The sequence below is a fragment of the Chenopodium quinoa genome, unplaced genomic scaffold (assembly GCF_001683475.1).
Source record: "Chenopodium quinoa cultivar QQ74 unplaced genomic scaffold, ASM168347v1, whole genome shotgun sequence".
In the NCBI taxonomy this organism is placed as follows: domain Eukaryota; kingdom Viridiplantae; phylum Streptophyta; class Magnoliopsida; order Caryophyllales; family Amaranthaceae; genus Chenopodium; species Chenopodium quinoa.
Genome location: NW_018743911.1, coordinates 133,258 through 150,386, shown reverse-complemented (window position 1 = coordinate 150,386; position 17,129 = coordinate 133,258). Strand labels below are relative to the sequence as shown.

The window sequence follows — 17,129 nt, the reverse complement described above, 5'->3', positions numbered from 1 at the left end:
ATGAAGCATGTGCATTATTGAAGTAAGATTTCATGATAAAGGGTTCCTAAGGGAAGGATGATAGGGTTATGTATGTGTGAATGAAGTGTATGAAAGTGATACTAAGGCTGGCTGCAAAGGCTATGGCGATGGGAATAAATGTGAGAAGATTCAAAGATGATGACTCTTTAGGCTAGATAAGCTAAGTGATATGGGTTCAAGGCCCCAAGTCTAGCTCTAGATAAATAAGGATAAGCAGTGGATATTCTTTGACTCGATATGCATGAATATGAATGTGGCCGCACCTCTATATGAGGTTTCCTACGTATCCGTTAGGAATCAGGCCAAACGTAGCTCTAGCCGAACTTTGCACAAGTGTATGTACATCTCAAAGAGGTCTTTCAAGGGTTGTAATGTGGTTAAGCTGATGGTTTAATGAATAGTCAAATAACTTAAAAAGACTAAAGTTGAGATGAATGTGTGGAAGATTCTAGCCTCATCTCATGAGCATAGAGTTACAGTGATGCATGCTTTAGCAAAAGTAAGAATATATTCCGAAACTACTCCAGAAGGGTTGGCCAAATTCCTCACAAGTGACCTCCCTAGTCCAAATAATTTGATCACCTCCTCTGATAAGGACTTTTCACCAAAAGGTGATAAACACAACAAAGCCTTCCACCTCACTGTGGTGTGTAAAAGAATGAATGTGTCAATGACCCTTGTAGACAATGGTTCAGTAATTGATATGTGCCCACTTCGTACTACTAGAATGTTGGAAATAAAGGATGAAGACATCACCCCATCCACACAACGCATAAGAGCTTATGACAACACTCGTCATCAAGCTCTTGGAACCATCGCCATGAATGTTACTGCGGGAGTAAGTAAACATAGCACCATTTTTCAAGTAGTGGACATTAAGGCTTCATTCAAACTATTGTTGGGACTCCCTTGGCTCAATGACTTAAAGGTCTTTCCTTCATCTCTCCATCAAAAAGTAAAGGCTATAGTTGGAGGAATTCCTCTTACAATCGATGCCTCCCCCATGAGAATCAAAGCGGTTGACAAACCAATCATTCACGTGAAGCACGATGAACATGATGAAGATTTGTGGGGCTTTGACGCCGAAGAGGTCTCTTTTATCAACGAAGATGCAAAGACACCTTTTGACTATAACCCTCACTCAATTCTTGTCGTCAATGCTATTCTAAAAAGGCAAGGACACTTTCTCGGAATGACTCTTGGAAAGAAGAAAGGAATAGCCAAGCGCATGGGACTACCTAGTCTCCCTAAGAGGGATACTTTTGGGCTTGGATTTGAGCCAATTCTAGAAGACCTTAATCGAGCCTTAAACAAGTCTGCTGCATGAAGGAAAGCTCGTGACCAGAAAGATGCAATACCAATAGATCCCTATCCTCTCACTTTGAATGGACAATTTATAAAAGAAGAAGAAGAAGACTACCCATGCTATGAATTTCCTGAACCACTTGTCAGGGATGGAATACGCCAGCCTGGGTTTGAGATCTTCTTGGATTGAAACTTTCTAGATGGAGTTCCCAATCATACCTATAAGGAACGTATACCCCATGCTTTTACTTCAATGTCATGGGTCTTCTCTTTGAGTACGAGAAAAACGAGCCTAAGTGTGTCGATGACAACTCCACACTTGTACAAACTCTCTTACAAAGCGAGGACTTTGACCCCTTCAAGCTCATCATCAAGCAGAAGGACTACCTAAGGGATGGCGTAAGACCGTGAAAGTGACCACACCAAGGGAAAGGAAGATAGCCATAACTACGAGAGAAGGCTCTATGTTTGATGAGTCTGAGTCATCTAGGTCCTAGTCAGAGTCTAAGTCTAAGTCTTCTTTAAAGTCTTCCATTCTTGAGTCTTCCAAATCCCTTATTGTTGCACCTCCTACTATCAATCCTACCTTAGAGTCTAACCCTAGAATATTTAATAGCCAGGTCCACGCAGACCCGTCTCTTTTTGATGTAATGGTTTAAGAGTTTAATAATATGACTTCTTCCGCTTACTCTTCGTGTTATTCCCTTACCAATGATGACGAGTATTGATTTGATAATAATGAAAATGACAAAGAAATAATTAAAGAAATGGAAGCACTTAAGAATAAAACACCAGTAATTGAAGAAACTGAGATAGTTAACATCTCAAAAGATCCCACCATTTAGAGAGAAGTTAAAACTGGGTTAACTCTAAGTCAAGATGAAAGAGTTAAATTAATAAATCTACTTGTTGAATTTACGATGTTTTTGCTTGGTCATATGAAGATATGCCAGGTATAAGTAAAGAAATTTCTCAACATACTATACCACTAATTCCGAGAATGAAACCTGTAAAACAAAAGTTACGCTGAATGAAACCCGACGTAGCACTTAAAATAAAAGAAAATTTTTAAAAACAAAAAAATGCAGGTTTTATCAGGGTATCCAAGTATCCAGAATGGGTCACTAACGTGGTATCGGTTCCCAAGAAAGATGGTAGAGTAAGAATGTGTGTCGACTACATGGATCTCAACAAAGCCAGCCCAAAGGACGATTTCCCTCTACCTCACATTGACATTCTAGTAAACAATACAACAAATCACGCACTTCTCTCGTTTGTGGATGGTACGCGGGTTACAACCAGATTCTTATGGCAGAAGAAGATGTGGAAAAGGCTACCTTCATAACACCATAAGGCAGTTACTGCTACGTGGTGATGCCATTCGGGTTGAAAAACGTGGGTGCCACATACCAAAGAGCAACAACTACCTTACTTTATGACATGATGCATAAATAAGTTGAGGTGTACGTGGACGATATGATTATAAAATCCAAAGATCGTCTAGGTCACCAAATAGCCTTAAGAAAATTCTTTGAAAGACTTCGCAAGTACAACATGAGACTAAATCCAGCTATGTGTGCATTCGGGGTTACCTCAGGAAAACTTCTAAGCTATATCATTAGCTCTAGAGGGATTGAAACAGACCCCACCGAGATCAAGGCTATCATGTCCATGCCACCGCCTAACACCGAGAAGAAAATTCGAGGATTCATTGGCCGGTTGCAATACATAAGTAGGTTCATATAGAAACTTACCACAGTATGTGAACTAATATATATTCAAGAAGCTCAAGAAGAATGTACCAGTAGTATGGGACAATGAGTGTCAAGAAGCCTTTGATAGGATCAAATCCTACCTTACGAATCCTCCTGTACTAGCACTAGCACTACCAGACATTCCCCTTTTTCTATACCTAACAGTCACTAAGGAAATAATGGGGGGCTATGCTTGCACAAGAAGTAGAAGGTAAAGAAAACGTCATCTACTACCTAAGTAAGAAGATTCTTGAATTTGAGGTTCGCTATACACCACTTAAAAAATTGTGCCTCGCACTCGTGTGGGCCACAAAGAATCTAAGGCATTACATGCTCTTTCACACAGTCCATGTGGTGAGATGGATAGTCACAATGGCTCAATTTGACTTAAGATTTGTGCCTCAAAAGTCTATTAAAGGATCCGCTGTTTCTGACTTCTTGGCTAACTTTCCACTTGAAGACTCAACACTAGTGTAAGAAAATGAGTTTCCGGATGAGGAATTACTTATCACTGAGGATGACACCTGGATACTATACTTTGACAATGCATCCAATCAAAAGGGATGTGGCGTAGAAGTCATACTGGTGTCACCTAATGAAGAGAATATACCAATCTCAATAAAACTTGACTTCGATGTCTCCAAAAATGCTGCAGAATATGAAGCACATGTGGTAGGCCTCGAAATAGCATTGGTAGTTGGAGTCAAAAAGCTTCGAATATTTGGAGACTCATCTCTCATCATTAACCAGATTTCCAAGAGATGGAAAGTGAGGAGTGAAAGTCTAGCTCCATACCAAACTTATTTGGAAACTCTCACTAATCAACTCGACAAGGCAGAGTACGCATACCTACAAAGAGAAGAAAACCAATTTGCTGGTGCTTTAGTAAGACTAGCCTCGATGGTTAGAATTCCTAAAGAAACCAAGCAAATGCCTCTGACCACAGTGAAAAGGCATAAGCCCGCCTATGTTCAAGCCCTTGAGGATGAAGAAGAAGTCCAAGAGGACGAAGGAGAACCATGGTACATAGACATCCTCAATTATGTCACTAAAGGGGAAAATCCACCTAATACTTACAAAAGAGAAAAACGTGCTTTGGGACACTTAGCCTCACAGTATGTGCTTATAGATGGTGAACTCCATAAAAGAGTACCTAAAGGAAGAGCTCTCCTATGTGTAGGAAAAAAGGAGGCACAAAAGGCAATGAGAATCATCCACGAAGGAGCATGTAGAACACACATGAATGGTAAAATGCTAGCCCAGAAAGTCATGCGCCAATGCTATTATTAGACCACCATGAAAAGAGATTGCTATCAATATGTGAAAAGGTGTGCAAAGTTCCAAATATATGCCAATTTACAACATGTTCCATCTTCTCTTCTTTACACTTACACATCTCCATGGCCATTCTCAACCTGAGGAATAGATATCATTGAAAAAATCACTCCACCTGGATTAGGAGGCCATGAATACATCCTCATTGCCATCGATTAATTCACCAAATTAGGTTGAAACAGCATCCTGTGCAAAACTCAGCGCAAAACATGTTGCACTCTTCATAGAAAGAAACATCATATGTCGATATGGAGTCCCACATGAAATGATAAGTTACAATGGTACTCACTTTCAAGCAGAGCGTGAAGACCTACTTAAAAAGTATGGTATTCAACACCATCACTCTTCTCCATATAGACCTCAAGCAAATGGCGTAATAGAGGCAGCCAATAAAAATCTAAAGACAATCATCGAAAAGATGACAGAGAATTATAAGGATTGGCCTGCTAAACTCTATTATGCTCTTTGGGGTTATCGCACGACTCCTTAGTCTATGGAATGGACGCCTTACATCCTATAGAGCTAGAAATACCTTCCTTGCGCATAGCATTGGAAAGTAAACTTGATGAGGTTGAATGGACAAAAGCACGGTACGAAGAGCTAATTCTACTCGATGAAAAACGACTAGAAGCCTTACATCATGTCCAATGCTATCAAAATCACATGACTAGACACTTTAACAAAAAGGACAAGATAAGAAACATCAAGGAAGGAGACTTGGTGTTGAAAGCTCTTAGAAAGAATGTTCTAGACCCAAAAGGCAAGTTTAGGCTTATTGGTCTGGACCATACATCATGAAAGCTAACCTATTTGGAGGCGCAACTAAGTTAACAGATATGGACGACAATGAATTCTCAAGTATGACAAACCTTGACCAACTCAAGAAGTTCTACCCATGATCAAACGAGTTCCGCACTCAAGAGAGCTACGTTTAGCCTTAATCCTTAAAGACTAAGGATACATAGGCAACCCTTCCATAGGTGCGGCCACCATAAAACACTTAAAATATCGCCTTTGGAAACATTGAATCGATACAGAAATTGCAATCAGGAAGAATAAAATCAACGTCTCAATATCGCGCTGCGTCAGGTCCTAACGAGCCGCGACAGATCCATCGCGTCACGTTGGGAGTATCGCCGGGTGATGAAAACATCCGATTTTTGCCGATTAACGGCGAATACTCGCAACCTGTTTTGCATTTGAACTGGTTCGAAAATTTTTTGACTACAGTACTCGGATTGTGTTTTAAACAAATTACATGAGTACATAATGATTAACAAATTACATGAAGGTGTAAACTAATTTTTGAGAAGCTTTGAAGATGAAAACAAATAATTGAACTCATATTAGGGACCCCCAAAAAGGGTAGTTCAATTAAAAATTGTTCGAGATTTTTGGCAATTCAAATTCGGTTTCGTCAATGACAAAACTGTGCGGACCTTTGCTGCAGGTTCCAATTTGAGAGGTTGCTGCAAACTCTGCAGTGCATTGACGAAGGCAAGAAGATTGCATATATGTGTGATGTGTCGATTTGAATTTTCAAGTTCTTCCATTTCTCCCAACTTTCGTACTTAGGAAATTATTTCAAAATAAAATTGAATTGAAATAAATTTAATTTTATTAAAGGCTAAAATTGCATTGATAATTGAATAAAAATTGAAACTACATTATTGATGGCATTACGCCTTATTAAAAATAAAATTAACTTTGAATTGAAATTGTCTAATGAAATTAAAGGCAAAGCAGTACTCTAAATCTATTCTACTTTTTCCTTACGAGTCATTTTTCAGTTCTTATCTGTGTTTTCATCATCTGATAATTCTTTTACCAGTAGTGAACCCTTAGATGAGCGAACTGAAACCTTTGAGGAAGAAGTCTCTCCTTTTGCAAAAGCCCCCACCTTTTTCTCAACCCAAACTTTCTTTTCTTTCTCTGTAGATATAGTTTTTCTCTTCCCTTTACCCTCTATAACACCTTTCTATTTTGGTATGATAGGATTTTTGAACTCAATTCTTGAACCAGACGATCTTTAGGTGAGCCTTCTTGTCCCTTAGGCGGTCTTCTATGTTACTCTTCTCTGCACCCTTAGAGTTTGTTTTTCGAGACTTGTTCTTTTCCTTTTGATTTCGAGCAAGTAACCATTGTTTATATTCCTGAGACAATGGAGGAGGAACTCTATCAGATACAACAGTCCACAATGGTCTCGCGTACCAATAATCATCGAACCTCTCAACATTCTTTGAAACAGAATATTCATGAGGACGACGATTATCACCAGCAGGGATAGTTTGTGCAAGTCTATATTGTCTCATCACTCTAGAAGGGAAATAAAAAGTCAACTTTGATAAGCTTGGGACGCAATAGAAAGGTTGAGTGTTGACTCCATTCATCTTCTCAATCTTCTACCATGGAACAACCCACTTGATGGGGGAAATCGCGAGTTTAGAATATTTTGCTCCACTCTTGATAGCCCATCTTTATGGAAAAGCGTTTCTTCCTTCTCACAAGACAATTTGGAGTATACTTTTCAACATCATCAGGAGGATTGATCAATCCTAGTCGCTCCATTAGCCAAATCTGCAAACATAAAAATTAATTGTTATTACATTACAAAATTAAATATTTTTTATTTTTATAATTAAAAGTATTGATTTTCTACCTGCAATGATAAAGGAGATCCTCGAATTGGTGCTTTAGGATCTTTCTTCAATTCATCTAATCCCATCATTGTTTCTCCAACAATTGCAGGCATGGGATTTCTCTCGGCATCAACTTGTTCCATTATTGATACTAATATGGCTTGACTCCAGTGGCGAATACAGGGTGGATTTAAGTGGGTTCATTGAACACATTGATTTTCAGAAAAAAAAAAAAAAAAAGTTATAACTAATATTTGTGTGAAGTATGATAAGCAGTAAAAGCGCAGCTCAGTGGTATTTTTTTACTAACTATTAGTGTTGCAGATCAAGGGTTCGATCCTTGACATCAATCTTATATTTTTGGGGGCAGCAGTCTACTACTCTAACTTTCTAATTCCTATTTTCTCATTTTTTTTTTCCAAATTCGCAAACCTTAGACTCAAATTTCTCTCTCTAACTCAACACCTCAAACAATCAAACTTCAACTATGTCGCACGCTTTCATCCACCGGCCACCTCGGCACCGCTCATAAGACCTGGAAAGGGGAAACTCATAATTGCTTATTGCTTGGATCTTCTAGCACGTTGGCTAATAAATGGAGATGGTTATTTAATATTTGTTTGTGTATATTAATAGCTTTTGTAGAAAAGTTCTATTGACCTAGAAACTTGGGTAACTTGATGCGTCTGCTTTTTTTCTCTTTTTTTTCATTTTTGGTCATTTTGGAGATAGAACTTAGAAATTAGAATATTATATTATTTAGCGATTTTAATAAATACTTGATTGATTTTTGTGTATTATTGATTTACAATTCTACATTTACTATATATATATATATATATATATAAAGAGATGTTACAAAGAATTTTGCTTCATATATAGATTGTGAGGTTTTTACCATGAGTTTAGAGTCTTTTTAGTAACGTGCGTCAAGTCACAAAAGTACTCCACGTGTTTTTTACCTAGTGGAAGGGATCATCCAATAGAAGAATGTGTAATCCATTTGTAGTCCTAAATTTGAACTAATGTGCTCATATTGAATCTTTAATTAATATTTTCATTCTTTTTTACAATTTCGAACCCACACATCGAAATTCCTAGATACGCCACTGTTGACCCCTGTGGCTACTACCATTAGGGAATAAAAGTTGCTAAACATGCAAAATTAAAAGGCCTTTCTATTATATATGTCAAAAGAACTAGACTTAGGTCTATTAAAGAAATTAAAAGATGCAAATTTTCTTAGGTCTACTTCTTTTCCATGAACTATAGAATTAAAATCAGCTTCCCAAAGATTATAAAAATGCTCAAAATTCTTATAATAATACTCACATATTGTAGGGATTAGAAGGAAAGCCAAAAATAGCTCCAAATTCCTCTGGCAGGGGGCTAATTTCATCGTTTCCTAGCCTAAAGCAATGAGTGTTGGGATCCCAATATTTTATTGCAGCATGGATGAAATTACTATCAAATTCTACACTCCTAAGACCCAATAGGCCATTCATGTTGAAATATTCAAGCTCTTTTCGCTCACAATTGGTCAGAGACCGACACCACTCGTGAGTAATCTCACTAACATTTTTAGACATGATTGCTAGAATATGAAAGCTAGAAGAATATGAAATCTAAAGACTCAAATTATGATGAATATGACATATTTGAGGCCTTTTTATAACCGAAAATTAGCATAGAAGCTGAAATTTATTCGGAGTCGGATTTTTCGAAACCAGCGCGCTGTGTCAGACCCTAACGCGCCGCGATAAGTCCTAGCGTCTGTGCTACAAATTCCGCGTCCAAAGCTCTTTGATTTGATTCCTAATATGACTCGTACTATTCCATATAACACCCAATTTGATCCAAACTAAACTTTCCCTTCCCACCTTATCCCAAATTACTTACCATCCTTTACCATGATTGATCCTTGATGATTTGGAATTCTTCTTAGGAATTTCAAAATATTTTTACACTCACTAATTTTGATTTCCCATTTTTCATTTTTTTCTTTTTGGGGAGAAAGTCGAATACCCTCCACAAAAATGACGGAATATTTTTGCTTTTTCGAGTTGCACGAGCACAATCACCACATGATTGAATTGAGTTTACACGTATTGTGTCGAAACACTTTGAGTCACGATGAGTTGAGTCTATGAACATTGAGTTAAGTCTATACACATTGAGTCTATGCACATTAAGTCACGCACGTTGGGTCATGTCATGTTACCACATCGAGTTGAGTCTACACACTTGGGTCATGTACTTCAAGTCCAGTCCAGTCGAATCACATCCAGTCGAGTTGAATATGAGCAAAGTCCTATAGTCCAAAGTATATATGCAAGTACATTAAGGCCCTGGTAGATGAGGCTTCCGATAAGCTTACATAGATCAACGAAGATGATCGAAAAATGTACAACAAAATTGAGACGAGTTGAATTGAGTATGAGCAGCGGCGGCAAAATGAAATGTTCAATCACGTCAGATTTGAGTCCTGTAGAATGAATTGTTGGATTATGATTATTCACTCGAGCCTCGTGATGAGAAATTGATTTTTCCTAGAGCCTCGTGATGAGAAAATGATGAACAAATTATTGAGCAGTTTACCAAAGATCCTGTTTTGATTAAAGATCCTGTTTTAATTGATGATCGACCTGATGACGATCACTTATTGATTGAACACCCTTAATTGGAGAACGACTTGATTACGATCACATTTGATTGATGATCGACCTAATAACGATCGATTTTTTTATAACACTCTAATTGAACACATTGAGCGGTGATCGCCCAATTACGATCGCAATTCCCCAAGGATGGTTCGATGGGACCCTCCAGGCGAGATTTAACCATAAGATGGAAGATTTCTATGGAAATCAACTTGTGGTCGGTAAAATCTTGAGGAGTAAGCTTTTACGATAGGTTTTCCAAAGCGTGAGAAACTATCACTTCCAAAGCATGAAGACGAGAAATTTTAAAGACAGCTCAAAACGAAGTGGTCATCGACAACGCTCCCTGAGAATGTGGAGGTTGTCACCCAATTTTGAAGATGGCTCAAAGCAAAGTGGTCTTCGACAACGCTCCTTGAGAATGTGGAGGTTGTCACCCAATTTGAGAAGATGTCTCGAAGCGTAGCGGTCTTCGACAGCTTTCCCTGAGAATGGAGGTTGTCAAACAAAGCAAACTTTGATTTGTTGTTACCTAGAGACGTGTGCTCGGCAAACCAAGATATGAGTTTCTTTAACTCCTTTATTTGTAGAACTGACGTTTTCTGCAAGTATCGGCATTAAAAAGTATGGTTTTGGATCGCAGAACGCTCTTAATCATTCTCCGTCCCTTACGATCTACTTTGACTTTTGTTTTTGAAACTTACGTTTCTCTAAACTCAATCAAAGTGGGGTCTTCTGTAGACAACTGATTGTGCCTCCCCAAAAACCAAACCCATTGATGAGCACCTTTCACGTTTTAATTAATGAGTTTGGTAAAGAGTTGAAGAGTCTCGTGAAGTTTCCCTAAGCCTTGACCATATTCTAACCTTTCCTAAAAAAATTTAATTCAAAATCATTTATTTCGTGACTTTAAACCCAAAATCATTCATTTCATATCCACAAAAACATTCATTTCGTGTCCAAACATAAAAACGTTCTAACCTGATAATTTTCGTCCATAATCCTGGTCCAATTATTGTTTAGTTGGATGGGTTTGAAAAGAGCTTTTCAAAGATATATTTTAAGCCCAAATCCGACATGAAACGAATAAGTTATGGCCAAAATACTAAACCGAGCCCAAACCAGACCTAGGTCCACCTTACCAACGACCCAATGATCATGTGAGGATCCAAATACCTTATTCCCAATCCTAAATCCAATAGGATTCTTTATGAGCTTCTACAATTCCCTAGAAGTTTCTAATCTATCCTTTCCGAAAAGATGAAGACGTCCGGATATATTTTGAAATTAAATAAAACTTCATGTTTGATGATCCAAATTCCATTCGAACTCAAAGACGTCCGGATATATTTCACAAATTATAATCCCATTAGAAATTAAACTCCGTTTTTATCCTTAAAACCCACGCAGGACGATAACACCAACGCGTCGCGTCAGTACTATCGCGCTGCGATCAGGTCCAACGCACCGCGATACAGTTGTCACCTCACGTTGGAAAGATTTCTATTCTGTTCCAAATTTTGATCTTATCCAGGTCGTTTTCCCGGTTTTTAAATCAGCTAGAACCAACAATCAACAATTATCATCATCAATCCTTCATAAGCTTCAAAGCTCTTAAATACCCATGTTCTTAGCCTTAGCCTAAACATATCCTTGATATTCTCCCAATCTGTCACAATACCTCATTCACGAGATTAAAATACTCCAAATCATCCTCGACGTTGCCTTCGACATCGACGTGAAAGGTTGATAATTCTAAGGGTTTGGTCCCAAATCTATATTTCAATCCATATTTGATTTATCTATTTTATTGATTAAAATTTCTTGAAGTTTACTAACGTGTGTATTGTTTTAATAGAAAGAAGGTTGAGGCATCAAAGTGAGTAATTCAATTACCCTTTATTGTTCTTTTGATTTTGGAGTAGAAATCATGCTTACAATGTTATTTTAATTCCTAGTATCATGTTTAGGATGTTTTTATGATTTCTAGTATCATATTTAGGATAACGCTTGATTTTGTTATTAGTGACATGCTAGGATTTGTTATTAATCTGTTTGGTATCATGCCTAGGATCTTACTATTAACGATGTTGATGATGTTCTTGTGATGATGATGATTGTTGTATTGATAATATGTTGCTTGATTATTCATGATTTATTTCTATTGCTTGATCACGCCCTTTTCTACAGGTTTAAAGGGAATTTGTACTTGAAATCACGTCAAATAAGATAATTAATAATTTGATTTAAGCTAATATGATTTTAATTCAAGTGATCACCAATACTAGATTTCATTGTGCATTAATAATCAACCAACATAGATTAAATAGGCAATAAGGGGTAGATTTATTTCCTTAATGCGGCCCAGTAATTCTATTAAAATATAAAGAGCTCGAGGGACCCGGCTTTTGAAGACCGGGGCTGGCGCGATTTAGGATTAACTTGATGTATGTATGTTGATCGAAAAGCGCACGTGAATATCATAATAATTAAGTAGAGACCTATTTAGGGCGGGTTCAATCTTTTTTAGGTTGGATTCGTACCATCATCCCCGAACATCCAGTCATGGTTCCGGACCACTATGGAGTTAGCGATCTCCGTGATCGTGAATGGGGTGTAACCTTTATACCCGTGAACGGTTTACAAGTTCCTAAAACTTGTTGGCGACTCTTTTATCACTAGCTTCTTTTCCTTGGAACGCCGCCATGCCTAAAAGCATGAACCACAGTAGGTCTCAAAGATGAGTTGAAAAATTCCCTACACCCCTGAAACCTTCTCCCCGACACCAGCGTACGGTGTTTAATTCGCGATCTGATGTCTTCTTAATCGTCTTTTGTCGGCGTAATCAGGTTGGGATGTTTTGGGGGTAGGCTAGGTTTCCGGCGGTTGGCTAGAGTATCAGCGGTAGGTTGGGATGGGGAAGGGGTTGCTGGCGATTGGGGGCTAGGGTGGCTGGTGGTAGGGGTGGTGGCTTTGTTTGGGATAAATTTTTTCTTTTCTTTTTTTTTAAATTTTTTTTTGTATTTTTTCAATCTAATAGACAAGCAAAAAGTATACATTATGGGGCCAACTAATGGTTTTTTCGGACGGCATCCGTTAAGTGGTGGTAAAATCTAATTTGTGATTTTTTTTGTGGTGTTATAATAAAAGTTTTCTTTTTTGTGGTGTTATCATTTAATTTTTGACTTTTTGGTGGTGTTTTATTCTAAAAAAATCTTTTTTTTATTTAAAACCTAACTATAATTAATTTTAATGTAATATTTTATTGATAGGGTTAACGTGGTAGTTTACGGTGGGTGGGTTTAGGTGGTTTTGGGTCATGGGATGCATATTTGGGGTTAAATGATGGCGGTTGAAGGGGTGGTTTAGGGGGGAGGAGGAGGGGCGGCCTTCTTTTTTAATAATTTTTCTGTTGTCAAGCCGTCGGAAATTTCCAACAATTTATCTAACCATCAAAATATTTCGATGGTTTGGCCATCGAAAGTTTTCGATGGAATTTCAGCCATCGGAATCCAAAATGTTTCTGATGACCATCAAAAACCATCGGAAAACCGATTTTCGATGGCTTTTCTATCGGAAAAGTGCAAATTTCTGACGAAGGAATTTCCGACAACCATTTTCTAATGGAAAACCATCAGAAATCAGTTTTCCGATGGCTTTTGAGCAATTTCCGATGGATTTAAGCTATCGGAAATAGGTTTTGTTCTTATAGTGTCTTATGGATTATGAATGGGGTGTAACCTTCATAGATCAAATAGTTGTTGCCTTCAGTTTATCCCTTTTCGTGGTTGCCTTAAATGATCCATGAATAGTTTACAAGTTGCTTACAAACTTGTTGGCGGTCCCAAATTTTATACCTTTTGTTATATAGTTAATTCTCACTTTATGCAATTGCAAAGCATATTCATGTATGCTAAGTTAGGCGCACTCCATACGACGCCAATAGATTCGTATGTTATTGTGATGCACGTTTTATTATTGCTTTAATTAATTTGAACTCTTCCTCTAGAGGATGGGACTGTTACCTCAAACCTTGATGCTATGATCAGTAAGGCTTTTGAGGAGTATTACAAGGGTTTGTTGGTTATCACTGCTACTGTTTCTGGTTTGCCACATGCTAGTTTGATTAGTGAAGGTCATATGCTTAATAAGGAGTAGGGAAATCATATTTGTAGACCTTTCTCTATACTTAATGTGAAGAGAGCCCTTTAGGATATTAATGATGACAAAGCTCTTGGCCTTGATGGCTTTTTAAGAAAATACTTTAAGTCTGCTGGGATATAGTGGGTGTTGATGTTACCAAAGGGGTTTTAGATTTCTTTTCTAGTGGTTGTATGCTGAAACAGCTGAATAACACTACCTTGACCTTAATTCTTAAGGTAGATGGAGCAACCAGGATCACATAGTATAGACCTATAGCCTAATTGTAATGTGGTTTATAAGATTGTATCTAACATGATCTATGATAGACTGAAGGAGGTGTTACCAAGTATTATTGACCTTGTATAAGGAGATTTTGTTTGCGGGTACGGTGATCTATCTTGGACAATGTCCTGGTTTGTTAGGATATGCTGAAAGAGTATAATCACAGGAGCAAGCCTCCAAGATGCACAAATAAGATAGATCTTAGGATAGCTTATGATTTATTAAACTGCAATTTTATTATGCATATGTTGGTGATGGCTTTGAAGTTCCCTGATATGTTTGTGAATTGGGTGCTGAAGTGTGTTACAACCCCCTCTTCTATGACGATAAATTGTTGTTTGCAAGATTTTTTCAGGGATAGAAGGGTATATGGCATATGTTGGTGATGGTTTGAAGTTTCCTGATATGTTTGTCTCCCTTACTTTTTGGCATTGTCATGGAATACTTGTTCAGGAAAATAGGGAAAAAAAAACAAAAAAAATAAATGGAATTTTAGATATTATTAGAGGTGTGAGGATCTAGCTATGAACCATTTGATTTTTGCAAATGATCTGACGTTATTCTCTTATGGGAATGAAGATGTTGTTGCTTTGTTGTTGAAAGCTCTTAATGCCTTTGGGGCTTATTCTAGGTTGCATGCTAATTCAGATAAGTCTGCAAATTATTTTAGTAGTGTTCCTCATGATGAGAAAGAGACTATTCTAAGTATGTCTAGGTTTACCTATGGTATTACTCCTTTTAGTTACCTTGGTATTCCTTTGAATACTAGGAACCTGAAAGGTTCAGATTATGAATGATTGGTGGACAAAATGTTGGCTAGGATTCATTCCTGGATTAGTAGACACTTATCTTATGTTGCAAGGGTATTCTTGGTCAATTCTGTTCTAATGAGTTTGTTGTATACTAGGCTAAATGTTTGATGCTTCTTAAAGGGGTTCTATTGAGAATTACTCAAATTTGTAGGGCCTTCCCTATATGTGGAGATGCTTTTCTGAACAAGTCCCCTCATGTTGCTTTGGATTGGATCTACAGGCTTAAGAATCCTGATGGGCTTAGTGTGAGGAACTGTTTGAATTGAAACAAGGCTGCTTCAGGTGCTTATTTCTGGAAAATTGTAACAAAGGCTGATTCTCTTTTAGTGAGGTGGGTTTAGTTTGTTTATATCAAGAATCAAGATTGGTGGAGTTATAGTTGGGGCTGGAAAATGTTGTGCATGATTAAAGATGATATGAAGCCTAAATTTTTTTTTTTTTTTTTTTGGTAAATCGGTGTAAAAATTTTATAGCTCAAAAAATTTGTACAACAAGTCCCAAGAGGGAGCACACCAGCAAGCTACAAACAGCCTAAAAAAAAGAAAAACTAATATGTTTAGTTTTTCTATACTTTCTCTATCTACAATCTTAATCTTCTTAGAGCTTATATCTAGTAATTTAGTTCTCACATCAAATTTTATACACTTTACAACTGTATGGACACATAAGATTTTCATATCCCAAAGAGATACATTCCTAGCTTTCCGTATCTGGTAAATGACTGCTAAAGCATAGACTCTAAGCAACCCTTTCTGAAAGCTCGAGTGCAGGTGTCTAATCTGTCTGAGAAACACTTTCAAAGTGCTGAATATACAGCTTATGTTCAACCATTGCAGAACTTGCTCCCATATCTTCTTACCGCAGCTACATTTGAAGAAAAGATGATCAGGTGACTCTGTCTCATCCCCACAAAGTACACAGTCAGTTAATTTAAAGTGCCTGAACCAAAGCTACGCAATCCGTCTCTGGTCATTAATCTTCTCTGAATTACCATCCATGAGATAAACTTGTGTTTCGGAATTGCCCATCTTTCCCAAACAAAGTAATCCCATCCGCATTAACGGACTAATTTTGTACTCCCCCTGCCCAAATTTGACAGTAGATAGTGTTTCTTTCAATTTCTCCTTTAATTCACATAGTTTTTTTCCAATACCCACTTGCATCATCTTGTGGTGTGTGCTTAAAATAATCTTTCCCCTTCAAATATACACTATTCACCCATTATTTGATCCATAAATTCTTTTTCTTCTAAGCTATGGCCCAAACATGGTTAACTAGAGTGGTAATGTTCAAAGTTTCAGCATCCTGAATGCCCAAGCCTCCTTCTGATTTTCTCCTCCAAATACACTTCCAGGCCACATACCCAACTTTATGATGTAAACTTCCATGCCATGAGAAGTTTCTACAAATAGCATTGATCTTCTCAAAGATAGCTTTTGGTAAAACCATGATCGGTGCCTAGAATGCTGAGAAGAACATAATTCACCAAAGTTACTCTTGCAGCAAAAGAAAGATTTCTGGAACTCCAAATTTTTATTCTAGAGCACATTTTGTCAATGAGGTGTTCACACTCAACAGTAGAAAGCCTCTTAGAACAAAGGAACTCCCAAATATATGAAAGGTAGTTTGCCTTTTGTAAAGCCTGTTATTTGCTAAACGTCTTCAATCACACTATCTTGCATTCCAGCACAATAAACAGATGTCTTCTCTACACTAGCTTAAAGACCAGTAGCTTGAGAGAAAACCTGGAAACCCTTCATAAGTAGTTTTACAGATTTTAAATCCTCTTTACAACAAAGGATTAAATCATTTGCAAAACAAAGATGAGTGAGCCAACTGCCTTGCACCTAGGATGGAACTGAAAATTAGTTTTGGACTGATTACTTTCAAAACTCGAGAAAGATGTTCAATGCGTAGAATAAAAAGAAGAGGAGATAGAGGATCTCCTAGTCTCAAACCTCTCTTAGATTGAGAAAACCCATGTAAAGGGCAATTAATCATAAGAGAGAATCTTGGAGTTTTCACACACACCATAATGAGGTTGACAAAATGATCTAGTTACTTTAAAGCATGCATTATTTCTTCTATGAAATCCCATTCAACTGTGTCATATGCTTTCTTCAAATCCAACTTAATAAGACAACTATGACCTGCACCAGAATGCCCATAGTGTCTCAC

General features: G+C 37.5%; 1 protein-coding gene across 1 annotated transcript; it reads left to right on the top strand.

Annotated features, from left to right (window-relative positions):
* Positions 1 to 3,452: 3,452 nt before the first annotated feature.
* Positions 3,453 to 4,370, top strand: LOC110687036. Its single transcript, XM_021863668.1, has 2 exons — positions 3,453 to 3,551; positions 3,642 to 4,370. The coding sequence occupies exons 1-2, from the start codon at positions 3,453 to 3,455 to the stop codon at positions 4,368 to 4,370; spliced, it is 828 nt and encodes a 275-aa protein (XP_021719360.1).
* The last annotated feature ends 12,759 nt before the right edge of the window (positions 4,371 to 17,129 follow it).